This window comes from Drosophila guanche, unplaced genomic scaffold (assembly GCF_900245975.1).
Source record: "Drosophila guanche unplaced genomic scaffold, DGUA_6, whole genome shotgun sequence".
NCBI lineage: Eukaryota > Metazoa > Arthropoda > Insecta > Diptera > Drosophilidae > Drosophila > Drosophila guanche.
Genome location: NW_022995751.1, coordinates 796,702 through 814,327, shown reverse-complemented (window position 1 = coordinate 814,327; position 17,626 = coordinate 796,702). Strand labels below are relative to the sequence as shown.

The 17,626-nt window shown below is 43.9% G+C and overlaps 1 protein-coding gene and 1 long non-coding RNA gene across 2 annotated transcripts in view; both read right to left on the bottom strand.

Annotated features, from left to right (window-relative positions):
• LOC117587240 overlaps window positions 1-17,626 on the bottom strand; it is a 121,649-nt gene that overhangs the window by 71,534 nt on the left and 32,489 nt on the right. Inside the window, exon 3 of the long non-coding RNA XR_004574048.1 lies at window positions 8,260-8,279. This is a non-coding gene — a long non-coding RNA (uncharacterized LOC117587240). The remainder of the gene's footprint in view (window positions 1-8,259; window positions 8,280-17,626) is intronic.
• LOC117587237 lies at window positions 1,653-2,667 on the bottom strand. The gene has a single exon (XM_034277806.1). It carries the CDS (start codon window positions 2,621-2,623, stop codon window positions 2,015-2,017), a length of 609 nt encoding a protein of 202 aa, XP_034133697.1. The 5' UTR covers window positions 2,624-2,667; the 3' UTR covers window positions 1,653-2,014.

Genomic DNA, 17,626 nt, shown 5'->3' with positions numbered 1-17,626 from the left:
AAGATCCCAAGTATAAAACAGGTGCAACAAAGATCCCAAAACGATGCTACAAATATTTTATAAACATCTTACGACTATATCTTCTTATACCTCCTATGGATTATAAGATTCAAATACAATTTCTAGGGTAGTTGGAATCTCTTGAATTCCTGCTTTCGCGCCAAAAACGTTCCCCTTTTTCTGTTGTTGCTGTTTCAAGCCAGAGTTGACTTTGTTTTGACGTTGACCAGACTACAAACAGAGAGACTGTAGAGACACAGAAAGAGAGCCATAAAAACAGAAGAGAAGAGATGATGCAGTCGCCAGCAGTGAATGGGCGTGGCACAGCGGCAGTGGCGGCAGCGTCGAGAATCACTTGGCGGCAGAGACGAGAAACAGGAGCACAGTCCCGGCCCCACGGCCCAGACACAGCGCCAACACAACACAACTGTTGTTCCCCGAGACGACGACGACTACAAACCCGACTCCCCTTCGTTTCGCTACGACTGCTGTCTCTGTTTGTCTCGCTTGCTCCTTTTACTGTCTGCCTGTATGCGTATGTGTGTCTGTGTACGTGTATTGCGTGTTTTGCTTTGATCCCCTCATTCTGTCTGGGGGCAAAAAAACATTCGCTGTGTTTTTGTGCTCATTGCCATTGCCTGCACTTCGCCCGCCATTTGGGATATATTCTGCCATTCCGACTGTACTTCGGGTTCCATTTCGTTCCCCCTTTTTCTATACTTTTAGGCAGGGTAAATTGAATGGTGGGGTGTGGCTTACCACAAGGACTCAAATTGTATGCACTTTAGGTCCCTCTTCGAGATTTGTTTACAACTCCTCTGTGCTTTTGCCAACAAAATGTGTCCCGACCTTTCCTTGTAATACATCCTTCTTTTCTGCCTTCCCTCCTGGTCCTACTTCTACCCTTTTGGAATGCTGCTTCGCCACCGTTTCATTCCCATTTCGCATCACGTCGATCCATGTTCCATGTAATGGCCAATGGCCCATCGTTCTCGTCATTCCCATTGTCGTTTTCTGGCTTTGTTTACACGCATTTGATGGACCACTAACGCCGCTCCGCACTTTCTGCTGTGTGTGTTTCGTGGGGAAAGGAAGGAAGGAATACGAAATGCGCGGGATTTTCTTTCACCCCCACACCCACTCTGCCCACTGCTTTTCCACTGCTGTTTGGAATTATGATAGGAGGGAAAATAAGACAGAAAATGGCGAGAAAATTGTAATTCGGTCCCTTCGCTCCCCCCGCTCGAAGAGACAGCCACACGTTTCTCCTTGCACAATTTTCCATTACCATTCCCCCTCATTCTCGAGAGTTGGTTTTTCTTTATTCTTTTTATTAGTTGTACTTTATTGAATTCGCCGATTGAATGAATTGCTCAATGAGCTGCTGCCCCACCATCGTTGCCGTCGTGTGGATGATGAGCAGCAATTTGATGGTAGGAATTGGTATGCGGCATCAGGAGGGGAGACTCTTCATGGACACTCCTCTGAAGTGTGAAATGTCTTGGCAATGATGCGAAAGAGGGTCTGTCCCTGCGACCGGAAAGCTTTCTGGCCAACTCTGATGGCAAAATGATGACATTTAGTTGAGATACTAACACCAGAGAACAGCATACTAAACTTAGCTGGGGGTTAAGTGGGGTTTTTCGAGACAGTTTGATGAAAGAAGGGTCCCCCAAAGGAGGGTTTTCCGCTTTAATCCAAATCTAATTGGTGGAAGAATGATGACATTTTCATGGGTATTACCTGCTGTTTGGGTTTATTTTTGATAAGGGAGGCTCTTGTTGAGGCAACAATGTAGAATTGCTTTGAAATTGTTAAATTTAGGACCAAAAAGAGTCTAGAAATGTGATCCAAATGGATGTTTCTTATGTTAAGAACGAAGTTCCTATCAGATTTATATTTTTATCTCGATATACCGACTATTTGTGAGGTTTTCTAGTCTTTTCCTATTCCTTTATATTACCCATCTCTCCGTATCCAAAAACTCTTCCCATAACTTTCGTTATTGAAATTCTCAATCTGTATCTGAATCCAACTGGCAGCCATCACCCACAGAAGTTTCCTCCAAAAGGCTGTTACATCGCACATCCGCACACTGAACGCCAGCCAGGAAGACGGTCTGCTCGGAGTCCGTAATCTCCAGATCCACTTCCCCGTAGAGCCGACGGGAGCCAAAATTCTGCAACTGCACTGCTCGATTGATCATCGTGCGGAGTCGTAAATTCTCCTGCTCCTGGCACACCCGTAATCGCTGTAATTCCTTTCTCTGGTTCGACGTGTGGCAGGAATTTTGCTTCAACTCATTCGAGCGGGTTTTCAGTTCCTGAATGATGCCATTTTGACAATCAATTTCTTTGATTAACGATAGATATTCTTTATAGAGGGATTGCTCTTCCTCGTTGTCCTCGTCTTTTAAGTCTAGATGTTCAAATGGATCTTCGTCATCGTCCTGCTCCTCTACGCCCTCTTCTGACCCTACTTCTGCCTCCTTTGAGGCATTTTCTTCCACTGGAAGTTCGGTTTCCCCCTCTTCACCTTCTGTTTCTACTGCATCTGTATCTTTTTGCTCAGGAGTATCTGCATCTTCGGCTTCGGGCAGTGGTGCATTCTGTACGTTCGCCATTTGATTGGAATTTGCTTGGAAATTTTGGGTGTAATTTTAAGAATTTACATCGCAGGAAAATAATATTTGATGTGGCAATTTTGAAGTGTAAATAAAGTCTTGCTCTGGGAATACTTTGTTCTCTCAAATCAACATTGTATCCCCCAATCCTCCACAAATTCCGCATGCATTTCATAAAAGCTGAAGCCCATCGTTAATTCAAGAATCCATCCACTGGAATGGCATCCACAGGGGGTGCTGGGGCTGCAGTTGCATGCAAGCCATAAAAATATGACGCCATAAAAGTCACCACACAACTTGCCGCAGCATCGTTACACACGGGGGTGCATGCAGCAGCAGCAGCGGCAACGGCAGTTCCGTGCAGTGCAGTCATCAAATGCGATATGACTTTACGGACTTACAGGTTGTTATCGGTTATATAAACCGCTTAACTACCGATAGAACCCACCCGAGAACGAACCCCAACGAACTGCACTTCATGCCAAATTAAACTGCATTTTCGCTCTCTTTTTCTCAATGATTAATGCGATGCGATGCGATGCGATGCGATGCGGAAGGCGGTAGAGAGCAGTAGAGTTATGCGCGCCTTGAAGCGTAATCCTCCGCTGGGATTCAGTCACCAGAAATCACAGTGCCAATAAAAGCGTGAAAATAGCAGTGAGAGGAGGGAGGGCTAGCAGAAAGCTGTCACGGAAAAGCACAGAGGTAGTGGCAGTGGGAGGCTGCCTGTCATGCTGGGAAAAGCAAGAGGCTGAGGCTGAATGGAGTTTAGCAGAGGAGTCAGTGGCTGTTGACAGCAGCAACAGCTGCAATAAAACATAAAAAAATTCATGATGGCAAAAGAAATATTCGTAAAAAACCAAAAACAAATAAAAGGGAAACGGAAATGCGTGCATTAAGGGATAGAGAAAAGTTGCAGTGGGTGGGAAAAGGAAGTTAAATAAAGTGAATATAAGGAGATTCAAACATATCCAAGAGAGTTTTAGGGGAGATTTTAGTGGAAAACATGATAAAATAAATATAAAGGAGCTAGCTATCTAAATCAACATTTGAAATTATATTTGTTTAGCTTAAAGAAAGTGCAGAAAATATTTAAATAAATAATAGATAGTTTCCCCCTTTTGGAAGTTGGTCGTGTGGCAAGTTAAATCCCCAACAAGGGGATGGGGATTGATTTCATTTCATGGAAATGCTAAGGAAACTTATGGCTCAAGTGCTGCATTTTCTTTCGAAATAGTATTCAACTTTTAGGGTAGAAAATAATCGTCTATCCTCGCGCTGTCTTTCAAGGGAATTATGCATCTGATGGATGCATTTCCTGGAAATCTGTTAGCTGCCACGTTTGATCTCCGGTATTGGAAGGAACCCTGTTTCCTGGAAAATATATTTCCAACCTTAACTAATATTAAGAGTTGACACTCCCTTTCCAATTTCCACTTAAGCTTTAATCGCTCCGCTCATGGAAAAACCCTTCTTCCTGGGCATTGCCTTGGGGGCTCACTGCCTGTTTGTGTGTTTGTTGTTGGTTAACCTTCCTGGTTTTTTCGGTTCTGGTTTTATTTTATTTTTGGCATAATTCCCGCAGCCATTTGCTCTCACTAGCGCGGGCTGTGTCCCTGAAAGTGACAGTTGGATTAGCTAACCCACACACACAGGCATATAGCGGGAGAGATACAGAGAGGACACGTGTGTGTGTGTGTGTGTGTGGAAATGCCATGACACAAATTCCCGACCCTTGTCGACTCTTGTTGGCCAAGGACAACATCCATGGGTTAGGAGAGAGGATGCCAAGTGGATGAGCATCATTAGCCTTTGGCTGATGCTCCTGCAGGTCCACTTCTCTCTCTCACACATGAATGCCTCTGCTTCGATTGCTTGCTTCGATTCCAACTCCGATTACGCATACGACACATTAAACGCTTAAAGACAAGAGCAGGAGGCACTTTTCTCACTCACTCCCTGCCTTTGTGTGTGTGTGTGTGTGTGTGTGTGGAAAATCAAATAAAAGACACAAAAACTTAAGAACAAACGAAAGGCATATCCTTCTCCACACACATGCACATCCTTTGATTCTTTTTTTGCTCTCTTCCTACTTTTGCATGCAACTTTTTGCGCCCATTCTTCTGTTCTTTTCTGCAGAGTTTTGTTTTCTCTTGTTGCAGCATGCAACCTCTCCGCGCCACTCCTCTAGCCTGTCAGTTGGTGGATAGGGTTTGGGTTCGGCTGTTTTGTTTATGCCTCTCGTAGCACTGCATGGAAAATGATTTCATTAAAAAAGTTGTAAACTTTTTCATTTAATTTAACTGCAGAGCAAACAACACATCTTTTGTGCAACAGCAGCAGCAGCGGCAGAAGATTCTGTCTTCCTGCTTTGCCTCTCATTTCGTATCGTTTTGCTCCGCTTTTCTCTTCCTTTATGTTATTTTTTTGCCTTGCTGCAACCATCTTTTCAGTTAGCATCTGCCGCCAGGATTCAGCCGCCTCCGACTTAATCTAGTTCTCCTTCTGCTCTCCTCAAGATTTTTCTTTCTCTTTTTATTTTTGGCTGGCTTTCAATTAAACTTTTCCATTCGAATTCATTGCAAATTTAATTTTGCACAGCAGGTGGCATGCCACTTCCGCCCAGCCATTCGCCCCATCGAACTCTTGACTCGCGACAACAATCCAAAAGTTTTTCCCTCAAGTCTAATGTATTATGACTGCATCAGTAATTGCATATCCCGCGCAAAAGTTTACCCCTCCCCGTCCCACCGCAGAAATCTTTTCCATTTTCATCCATCGCGTGCGTTTCGTTCCGTTCCGTTCCGTTTCCTCCACTCTAACATCTGACCCTGACCCAAGCGAACTGCGAGCGACCTGTCGCCGCTTCGCTGACAACTTAATTCAGGGAAAAAAAGTACTCTCAACTTCCAGGTCTCTGACATTTATGCGAGATAATACCCTGTTTATTGTAGAGCGTGGCATGGCGCCTTTTGAGAGTAGTTTTGTCCTGGATGGAGAGCTAAGGAATATCGTTTATGGTTTCATTCTATTGGTACAACTTCTGTAGTTATTCCAGCGTACAATCTCATTCATGTAATGCTAATAAAAGCCTCTAAATCTATGCCTTTAAAAGGGTACTCCATCCACCGCTGATTCTCCTTTCTTGTTGCCTTTTCCTCCTTTTTTTTTAATCATCGCAGAACATTCACAGAACATAATTCAATTAGGGCCCCACATAATAGAGGGAGTCGTGCGTCCACACGCCCCATAATCACCACTCAAGCCCCTGCCCTCCCCGCTCCACCACCTCCTTATCCGCCACATCATGTGGCACGACAACATGTCGTATTAGTAATATTTAAACACAAAAGCTCAGCAAATGTTGACATGCGTTGCCATTAGACGGCAACGGCAACGGACGTAGCGATGCATTCTGACACGCACAGAGGGGGCGGAGTGCGGCAGTGTGTGGGAGTATGAGACCTAAAAGAAAATTCAATTTTCGCACAAAGGAAAAACAAAAGACATGACAAAAAACCCGCACACTTACACACACACACACACACACACACACACAAACACACACCAATAATAAGCTGCTTAGAAGCCAGCGATGCGAAAGTGAAGAAATGCGTTGTAATTCCCTGATGATGAGCCCCAAGGAATGAGAGGGGTCGAAGGGCTCTCCCCCTCTCTGTAGAGCGGGGGTGGCATTAAGCCACTTGCTTGCATGTCAGGGAATGCGGTTGCATGTGCCCCACGCGCACTCGCACAACCATAGAGTCGTCGTGTGCCTCTGGGCGATGGGCGGCATGGGGCAATGCGGCTTGCCGGGATGTGTATGTATATCTTTCTATGAAATGTGTCATGTTGACAGCGTGGAAATGTCACTCATGCGGCATCGTAATGAGTTTTCCCAACGTCAGCTACGACAACGCTGCAACAATACCACCAAAAAACAAAAAAAAAACGCAACAGAAGTTGCAACTTTCAGAGGGAAAGAGAGAGAGAGAGATATATTGGGTTAGGTTGTTTGCCCCCAAATGGCGGCGAGGGATATACAACATATCGTATTGGTATATTGAAAAAGTTTCTCATTTCTCAAGGCAATAGATTCTACGAAAATTTGAAAGTCAAACTAAAGTTGGGGGAGATTCCTCCTCCCAGAAGCGGAGGGTTTGCAGCTGCAACTGTAAGATACATTGAATTTATTAGCAGCTAAACTATATCTAGCATTCAATATGCAATCTGCAACTGTTTGATAATTGTATTTCTATCAGTTATTTATATTTTTAAATATTCTCGTACATTAATTATGAAATTCCACTTCTCATATTCTCCATCCTAAATCGAAGCTAATTTCCTTGTTACCTACAAGACATTTCACCTATAAACTGCACCATTTCATCAGGCATTTCTGAAAGGAAAGAGAAAACTTTCGAACAGCTATAGTATATTTTTGGTGTGCGTTGCTCTCTGACAACCATAGAAAATTCTACTGTGTGACATGAGGGAGAGAGCGAGGACAAAAGAATACGATTCTGTGCTGTGCCTGTTGGGCCATCATCGAAATAAAAAGCGAATACCCACCCACAACTCCCACCTAAACAAGAGGCCTAGAGTCACGCCCACACACTGTGGCACTCTCTCATAGTCGACGTAGAAACGTAACCGTAGACGTAGACGTAAACGTAGACCGGAAAAACGATGTTTCGTTCGTGAGCGACGAGGCAGGGCGAGGGGCAGTGAAAAACGTTGTAGAAATTTCCATTGTAGTAGAATTTCACAATAATTGCAATGCAGTTTGCTGCTGCTGCTGCTGCTGGTTGCACATGGACTATATACCCTACTTATATAAATAGTATATATATTATATTTAGTATATATATTATAGTATAGCGTATGCTCTATATACTTTTGCCATTTTTCGGTCACAGAGAGACTGAAAAAAGCAAAGAGAAATGCAACCAAGGAAAATATCGATCGATTTTTAAATGAATTTAGGTCACCCGACAGGCCCCGGCCCACACCCCTCCTGGCGCACAACCCCCCCCTCCCATCGCTCTGATTCCTCTTCCGCCTTCTCTCTGGGGGGCATAGTGCACTCTCCTCCTCCTCCTCCACCCCTCGGGTTTTTGCATCACTCAGATACAAGTGAAATGAAAATGTCAGGCGGCTGCCTGCCTTCTGCCTTCTGGCTTCTGCTCACGTAACTTATTTTAATTCAAATCAAATGCGAGAAATGGAGAAAAATAGATTGAAATGATGGTACGAGGTTCTATTCGTATTTTTTCGTTTGTTTGGTTGCGGGAAAATGTCTGGGGAGTAGCCGGCCTGCGGCATATGGTTGGAAAGGGGGCAGAGAGTAGATATTCCTGTGACACAAGCAGGGCCAATGGGCCAGAATGCCTCTGCCACAAGGGAGGAACGGGAGAATAAAGATAGTACTATAGTTGTAGTAGTAGAAGTGGTAGTAGTGGGAAAAACCTCATACGCACTCAGCATTTTCCATGGCCTTGGCTTGACGGAAGACGAGAGAACAATAGTGCATTCACAAACTGCTATGCACTGAGAGAAAATTATGGCAAAAGGGAATACAAGTGTGCAGATTTATGATTTGTGAAATGAGAGTTAAGGTATAAAAAAGAACTTACCGCAGTTTGAAGTCAAAAATCTATAAAAGAAAGGAGAGAAAATATTAAATAATTGTAAAACATATAAAGAAAATTATAAAAACAATTAATTGGAATAAAAATAAGGTAGCATAATTGATTAAAAATTCTTAAGAATTTATTACAAAAGTCTATTCAGAAATTATAAAAAGAGTAGAGCCAAATGCTGATGGAATTTCTTTTAAAAATTGTTTTCTTCCAACAAATTTCTCTCACTGCAGTATAGTACACCCTTTCGGGCAGCACACCGCCGCAAACCCCTGGATTGCCCATGCCAGACACGCGCCATCAACATGTGCATTTTACGAGCCAAGAAGAGAGATGACAGTACCAGTGTGTGGCACACACAGAGCGGCAGTGTTACCATAGATGGTTGCTACGAATGGTAGAACGGTAGGGGGACAGGGGACCATCACATTGTTGATGTCTTGGGAAAAAAAAACCTGATGTACTATGTGTAGTTATGGAGAGTACCTCCCACTACCACTACTACCACTCTCAGTGCCCCTACGACGACCTACACTGAATGGATGATTCCTCAACGTTTCGTTTCGTTTCGGAGACGTTGCAACTAATTTTACGTTTTTATGACACTACCGCTACGTGATGCCACAGTGTGAGAGAGGAGGGAGAGGCATGGGAAGATGGCTTAAATCATAGACTAAATTCAATCACGTGTGGCCAATAAAAGATTGAATTCTACGGTACATCACGATGCGATTGGGTTCCACATTCTTTATGATTGTGTGTGGGGAAACAATGAGAAGTTTCTCCCCCAAAATGCAACTAGAAAGAAAGGTTATAACCCCACAAAAGAAGTTTTTTTTGCCTGCCAAAAGAACTTCAGCAACAAAACTTAAGTCTGAAAGAAAGAAAGGTGAAAGGTGTCCCTGCCTTAGGCCACCACATCTGTTCCCTTTTGTCCCTTGCCACCTCGCCTCTGGCATTGCGGCATTGCGTGTGGTTTCCCTTTTTTGTGTGTGGGGCATGTAACTGTGACCACAACATTAGGGAAACTCTCTCCACTCCACTCCACACACACACAAACAGCATAAAAAGGGACACTGGGACACTTTATTTGGTCATTTTGTGTTGTCCTTAAAAGTAAACGCCTTCATTTTCATTTTCTGTAGGCACTGGTTTTGCTTTTTGGGTTTTATGGGAAGTGTGGCACCTGTGCGGGCAACAGATTTGGTTAATTTATAGAGTGTTAATTAACAATGACCCGCAGGTTATTGATTTTTACACTAGTTTACACTGGAGGGACATTCCCAAGGGAGAGCGAAGGACACACCATGCCGCTTCCCCCCAGCCACATCCATCAGGAAGCCAAGGATAGCTGTCACAATGCTCTCTGCTCGTGCATTTGCATTTGCATTTACACTCATATTACCATTCCCATTCCCATTTCCATTCCCATTCTTCACTTTTTCCTTCCCCCCACCTTGTTTGATAATTATGTAATATCCTCAAGGAACTGCACCTGCAGCTGTCACATACACACCTTGAAATAACATCACCATCCCCCATGCCCATCCACTGCCGCATCCTTCCGCTCGTTGCAGTTGCAGCAACAAAAAACTGGGTTAACGATAAATTACAAATGGTGTCGGGGTCCTAGTTAGAGCAGAAGGAAGCCACCAGCGTCCATAGCCTTGCCCCGGCCCCGGCCCCGGCACCGCCCTGTCATGTCACACTCGATGAATGGAGGCCACAGCCCCGGTGCAAGTGCCCCAAACTGCTCTAGATTCGTCGTTGGCCAGGCCATGATCTACTACCACAAATGCAGCTACGTCTCTGGCTCTCTCTCTCTGTGGTCTCTGCTGTGCTCTCAGCGGCGGCTGCTTCTTGGCCTCCCTTTTTGAATGTTTGTCTCAAAAATTCAGCAAAAACAAACAGAAATTGCAGTGGGAGAGCCAGTGATACTCTTTCTGAGAGATGAAAGTGATAAATAATGGCACTTTATGGAATAAAGAACTGCCACGCGACAGGCAGCAGCACTTCTCGGTACGTGGGAAATTGCAGCAAGGTTTCCTCCACATCAATTCCTTGCATCTCCCATAGCCACAGCGACTATTCTTTGGGTAGAGTACTGAAATTCACGCCTACGAGAGCAAATAAACTGCGTTGTAGGTTGCAATGTTGCATGTTGCAGCGCAGTGTGGCAGTGGCAGCGACAGCGAACGTGCCTATGAACCAGTTACCAGCACCTCTCTCTCTTACCGCCTCTCTCTCTCTCTCTCTCGGAGAGCATTCGGCTGGGCTGCCTCGACCTGCCGCCTTCAGACGGCAGACCAAAACAGACCGCCCCGTACCGTACCGCCCCGCCTCGCCCTGACGCCCTACTTTTGCCGATGTGGCTGTTGTGGCACAAGGTTCGGCCTTGGCGAAAAAGCAGGTCACTGCTGAACGCAGTGCATGCTTCTGGTTACCCAAACCATTGGGTGTGTATGGGTGTGTGTGTGTGTGTGTGTGTGTCTGCCTCTCATTCGACCCCGTCCGACACACTCTCGGTAGGCCTTAATTTATCTTTGATTTCATGTCACAAAAGTCATCGTAAGATGTCCTGTCCCTCAAAAGATATCCTTTGTTTCTCAACTTCCCAATGCTCATATCTCTTGTATTTCCCTTTGAATTTTTTGTTCGAAAAAGAAACACTTAAATGCAGAGGAAATCGAAATGATTTTCAATTTGCGGTTGCCCACAATTTGATTTTTTGTCTGTGGGATTTCTGGTTTGTGTTTGGGTCTCGATCCAATCTGGCTAATCCTTTCATTCAGGGGATTTCCATGACATGGACTTGCATTTCGCTCTTCAGATTCTCTTCAACATTCGCTGATTCATTGATGGGCAACTTCTAGGAAACGCGGGGGAAAAGGGCAGTGTGGAAGTGGCAGACAATGGTAATAATAAATTTAATTTGAACTCTGGCCACAGACTAACTTCCGCACACAAATACACATACATTTCCCGCTCATTCTCTTCGCTTTTTGTTTCTTCATCTTCATTTCTTTCCTCTGAATCTCATTCACCCTTCTCTAGCAATTCTCTGAGACTTCTCTCCCTAGTTTCTCCCGCTACTTCTTCGCTGGTGTGGCACATCTTGCGGGCATTCTTCGTTTAGTGTTGCGGCAGGTCGCAAATATTCCAGACACTGCCACACATTGCCAGACGATGACGATGAGAGCTCAGTTCGAATAAGGGAGGAACGAGTTGTGCTCATCGTGAGACTTTGCGTAGGTTGGAAAGAGATTCACTTCAAGTTCTTAGTGCCAGTTTGTTTAGGGGGTAATTTTATGCGTTAATTCTAAACTAAAAGCCTCACAAACCGGCTGCTAAATATCGCTTCCACACTTTCATCTCTACAAGATCACCTTTGCAATGCTTTGAGGCGACTGCTGAAGAAGATGCATCGGTGCACACAAGATTTAAATGATTCCTAGGGGATCTTCAGGGTTATGCTTACAGCCCAGAACTTGCTGCTCTGATTACACGCCCCCCCAGCAGCAAGTCTTTCTCCCCCGCCTGAAACGATATGCCACCGCCGAAGCACAACATTTGCGGCTGCAACATTTTATACACATTTTGAGTGCACATTTTCTTCCACACAATTACGTCGAAGAACGTGAACCCACTCTCGACTCTACTCTATGGCATCATCTATCGCTGACTTCCACTCTCTGTAAATCACATGTTTGATTATCTCATTTCTTGGCCATCTTTCAGAGGCAACCCCCCAGCCAGTACCCTGCTGGCATGCCGCTGGCAGTAATGCCCTCGAAACGACGACGAAGAATGCATTTTGGCATTGACTTCGACAAACAGCCCCCACAGTGCGTATGAGTAATATCAAGAGAAAAAGGAGCGGCAGGCAGGCCAGGCCAGAGGCAAAGGCAAGAGGCAGCCGCAGTAACAGACAAAGTTCAAAGGGTTGAGCAAAGGGGGAGGAGTTGGACGGGGTAAGGGTTGTGGCGGCAACCAGCAGCAGCAGCAGATTGGAGCTGTCATGAAGTAAATGCAACGTCGCCAAACGACAACGCCAACGCCATCGACCATTTTAGCATCTTCACCATGATCATCATCTCTTACATCATTATCAAAAGCAACGAACGACATCATTATTGTTTGGCCGCTGTGCCATTTGTGTACCCAGTAAAATGATTTCGAAGGGTTACTTTGACTCTATGATTAAGTAAATATTATCTTGCAACCACTTGCCATGGGTTCCTGATAGGGTATCCCTTTGGTCGTTACCTTTTTGGCCAACCCCCTCGATGCTTACTTTCTTTGTTTCCTTTTTATCATGGAAAACTAGAGAGACATCGAAAGTAGAGTGTAGGCAGGGGTGCTGGGTGGAGAAACACGCAAAGTAAATAGTAACATGTGCATTACTTGGCATTCATCTCTCTCTTTGGCCTCTCCTCCTTCTGTCTACGTTTTTCTTCCTCTCCATCTGTTCCACATTTAACGAGAATAATTGCAGCGACAGTTTGGCGCTACTGCACTTACCCCCAGCATCGGCAGTAAACAGTTAGTAGCCCCTCCATTTCCATTTCCATTTCCCCTTCTCCTACTCTTTGGGGAAAAACTCTTTGAATGTCTTTGATGAAATATTGAAATTGTTGGATGCTGATGCTGCCAGTGCCCTTTTGGTTTCTCATTGGGGTAACAGCAGCCAACATCTCGGACACACACTCGTGGCATGCCATCAGGAAGAGAATCTCAGCTGGAGGAGTGCACTGCCCTGCATGAGGGAATCTCTGCTACAGGACTGGGCGGGGCCAAGGGTATTTGCCATCACGTGGTGGATAAGTGAGGCCATAGTCCAGCAGTTTCTGGTAGTTGGGAGACTCTTCGAGAGGATATTAGGAATTGAAACTAGTTTTTGACGTACAGAGAAGGAAAAGCAGATTCAAAAGGTGAATTCTAAATGTTTTGATGAACCAAAAAGTGATATTTGATCCGCAAGTGTATCAGAATCTTCGACTTTCCTTTAAGATTTCCTCTCGGATTTGTTTCGGCGTCAAGTGGATCGTTATAAATTGCTCAATTTTTAGAGAGGCAAGGCACAGAGGGGAGACACAGAGAAGGGGAGCTTAGAAATGTAGAGAGGGAGAAAAGAAAATGCATTTATAGTGTAAATAAATAATGACTCAAAAAGCGAGTAGCTGTCCCAAGTTGACCAAAGGATTGTGGAAATGGGATTGGAGGCGGAATTTCGCCTCAATCTGTGCCCACCACTCTCCTCTTTTCACTGATTTCCCTTTCTCTGTGTCTCGTGTCTGTCCCTCTTTTGACTTGTGATATATTGGCTATGACATCTTAACAGGAATTGGGCTTGAAATGCTGCCAATGGTCAAGTAAGTTGTCTCTCGATTTCAACATCGCAACTAATTGACGGCCAAAGGATGGGGCCACAGATAACCGAAGCAAAATAAATAAATAAAATGCAGGAAAAATGGAACTCAAGAGGGTATTACAGAGGAGACCAAAACCAAACAAATAAAATCACAGAAATACCAAATAAATTGGAAGAATTCCCATAAATTTCGTATTAAAACTGAAAATCTTACCTAACCCTCTCTCAATTATTAAATTAAGATTTAATTAAACAACAATTCCCAAAGGTTACTTTTAGTGAGTCTCTACTGTTGGTTTCCGTTGCTTGTTTCCAATTTTTCATGCAACCCCCCAATGCTCCTCCGCCTCCTCCTTCGCTTCGTAGCTTGTTTTCATTTTTTCCTTTTTGGTGAATGCCTCGTTGTTAAGTTTATTTTATTTTATTTTTATTTTTGTAACAACAACAACAACAGCAACAGCAATGCGAGTCCAAAGTCCATAAAGCATCACGATGGTTGCTGCTGCTGCTGTTGGTTGCTTCTTTCGTGGCCGTTGTTTTGGTTGGAATTTTTTACCCGAAAGTGCGGCAGAGTGGCCAAACGAACCACAAGCCAAGGTGGAAGCTCCTCTTCTTTTGCAGTGGTGGGAAGCGATTTGGGAGGGGAATTGCACCGCAAGACAAACGCCGCAAAACGTGCAAGCAATAACAACAGCAGCAACAACAAATCTACAGCAAACCGTAATAATACGTAAAAAATAAATATACGAAAAATATAAAATTCTTCTCGTAAAAAAAGAATAAGTTAAGAGAAACGGACGCTTGCTCGCTCGCTCGCTCCCACTCGAAGTTGCACTTTTTCTTTTTTTTTGTTATTTTTTATCGCCCCTTCTACTTTTTGCAATTTTGTTTGCTTCTTCTGCTGGTAGCTTCTGCTACGTTTTCACATGTGCAAATTGTTGTTGTTGTTGTATAGCCAACGGGTTTTCTACCTCCTCTTTCTTTCACTCTTTCGCTTACTATCTTCCCATTAAAACTGTTCAGAAATCAGCGCTAAGCAAAGGTGTAGCAAAGAACTGACTCAACAATGGATTGAAAACGAGGGTTCCTTGAAATTCGGGAGTGTTTAGAGAGAGATTTGGGTTATAAATGGAATAAACAATTGCTCGACTAAAGATCTCAACAGCTACTGGAATTTGAGCTAGAAATAATGGACTCTCGTAGATAAAAGGTCATCAAATCATTACAATTCAAGACTTAATTAATATATAGAACTAACGTTTAAGTATTTAAATTCCACTACAATCTAAAGTGTAGGATTTCCTCTAATGTAAAACCCATTTAAACTTCCAAGAAAACCCAAAACCCATTCCCAAGTTCCATCACAGCTATTTTGCCAGCCCTGACACGACGCTCTGAAACGGTTATGGCCCTCGGCATTTTTGGATTAATTGTTTGTAGCATTCTCTTACCTCTTACCTCTCTCTTTCTCCGACTTGCACTTAAAGTGGGGAAACTTCCACTTTACACTTTACACCAAAAATATAAAAAATAATAAATGGTGTGAGTGGGAGGCAGAGAATGAGTCAGACACAAGTGGAATTTAGCTGGAAACTGAAAGAGAACCAGCCAGGCACTGGCTTTAAGCCCACTTCATGTCTCGGCCAGAAGGCCTTGCCACCTTCCCGAAAGTTCATTGATGATGCTCCGCCACTGCTGTTGCTGCTGCTGCTGAGCGGACCCTCGCCTAGCTTCGCTTTCGGCTTTTTGCGAATGCAAATCACGAATATTTGTATTTCCCAGATTATTTATTATTTAGTTTATGGCTTGCAGACGACGACGCTCGAGGCTCGAGGCTCGAAGACGAGGCGCTTGCATGACCAGAGATCGTATCGTTTCGTACGAGTGGGGGGAAATGAGGAATGGTACTCATGGCACCAGAGTCCACCAAAGAGTGTGGGAATACCATCCACCAGCTGCCATATCTTCAATCTTCAATCGTTTCCCTAATTAACTATGTATTTTGCTTTACATTTCAATTATTTGCAACTCAATCTAGGGACTCCCCAACTCACTTCCCTTCTATAAGTCATTCCTTGCCCTAAAGCCACGAAATTACTTTACCAAATTAATGAAAATATTTCTTATGACACCATTTCACTTAACCTGTGAGAAAGCTTCCCCCCTTTCTACCCTCATGGCCCTCAGTTAAATCTCTATAACAATTTTGATTAATCAATTTGTTGGCTTTGTTCTGGGGCGAAAACATTTACTGTTTCCATTCGTTTAAGAAGCTTTAAGGTTGGGGGAACCCAAAACACACTCTAGACTTTACTTCCTTTTACTCATTGTGGGCCCTTCCGTCTCACTCTTGTGGGAGTAAGCATTTTCCTTTCACGCTTAATTAAGTTGGTCACTTGGCTCAGGCGCTGACTTTGAGTGGGTGACGACGGAGCGAAAGTACAAAGACAAAGACAATCAAAGAAGCAGCAGCAGTCTTGGCTCTTGGGTTGTGGCGTCAATAATGACGATAATACTTCTTCTAGCAAATGGGATTTTAGCACTAGGAATTATAGGGCAATTCAATGAAATTTGATTCGAATTTTCGATGAGTTTAGAATCTAAATTTTGGATATCGATAAAAAGTTAAATAAATGTGTATTAATTTTTGTAGAGATCAAATTTGTATTTGGAACTGTAACTGAAACCTCGAAAACTGACACAACCCCAAGGAACATCAAAGGGTTAATCATGTGTAATTGCGTTGGTGGAGCCCACAACAAAACGCAAAAGCAAATAAGAAAGGCAAGGGAAGTTGTAAAGGGCGCACAAGAAGAACGAAACATGACGAAAACGAAACGAAACGCAATGGAATTGCATGGAACGGATTGGTACGCGCCTCGTCGTCTCTTCTGCTTTTTTGGGGGCGAGGAAGTGAATTTCTGCCTTTGAACGTGACGGAAATTGAATTTCCGTTTCTTGGCGATGACACTTTTGGCAGAATGAGAGAGAGAGGCTACAAAACGCCAACGTTAGTCATGAAGTGGATGCCCTTTGGCGGAGGGTATTATGATTTCACAGATATGTTTGGTGGAGAAGAAACGATCGCTCTGTGAGTGTATCTCCGTTTCTTTAGCTTCTTTTCCTCCACCGTTTCGGAAGTCAGTAGGCGAGTGACGCATGCGCGCTGTGGCAGAGGCAACGCCAACGCCATGAGCAGAGGTTGAAGTGTATGTTTGTAAGTATCTCTGGTTTCTACTACTGCTGTATGTCTGTGGTCTGCCTCGAAGCGAGTGTGTTGTGTGTGTGTGTGTGGGTTGCCCCAATCATGTCAGAACGGGCTTGGAAATGAGTTGTAATTAGGAGCTACCTACAAACAGTTCCGGTTCTGAGCTCTCCATGCTGTTCGGGGTTTCCCGTTCCTCCCCACCACCTCTGCTCCACCTAATTGTTGTGGCTATCCCACTGTATGCCTGTCAATGGGTTGATTTACTGCGTTCGCGTGGGCGAAGATATATTTATTGGCGGTGGAGAAATATACAGGGAAAACGTGACTATAAAAATGGTAGCAAAGAAAAAGAGGTAATTGGTTTGTGAAACTCTCATTTGGTACTGCAGTAAAGACAGTTACAATATCGATGGAAGGTATTCCCTATAAGTCAGTTGATTGTAGCTAAGATTTATATTCATTATTGCTCATCTTTTATTGTATTTTTCTCTAGAGAACCTCGTAACTCATTTGCACACCATTCAATTCCACTTTTTGAATTACAATTTCCACAGTTATTCGCATTTTTTGTGTGATTTTTATGGAGTTGTGGTCTAGTTAGGAGATTGCATTTAATTGTTCGAAGGTTTTATGGATGGATGAATGTCTAATTGCCAGGTAGCGCCATTCCCATTCCTATAGAAATTTCTTCTCCTCTACCAGCTCCCCCATTGCTCTCCTACTTTAGATGTTTGTGGGTGGGTTTGGGTGTCTTTGAGGGTCGACTGGCGGTCGTTAGTCGC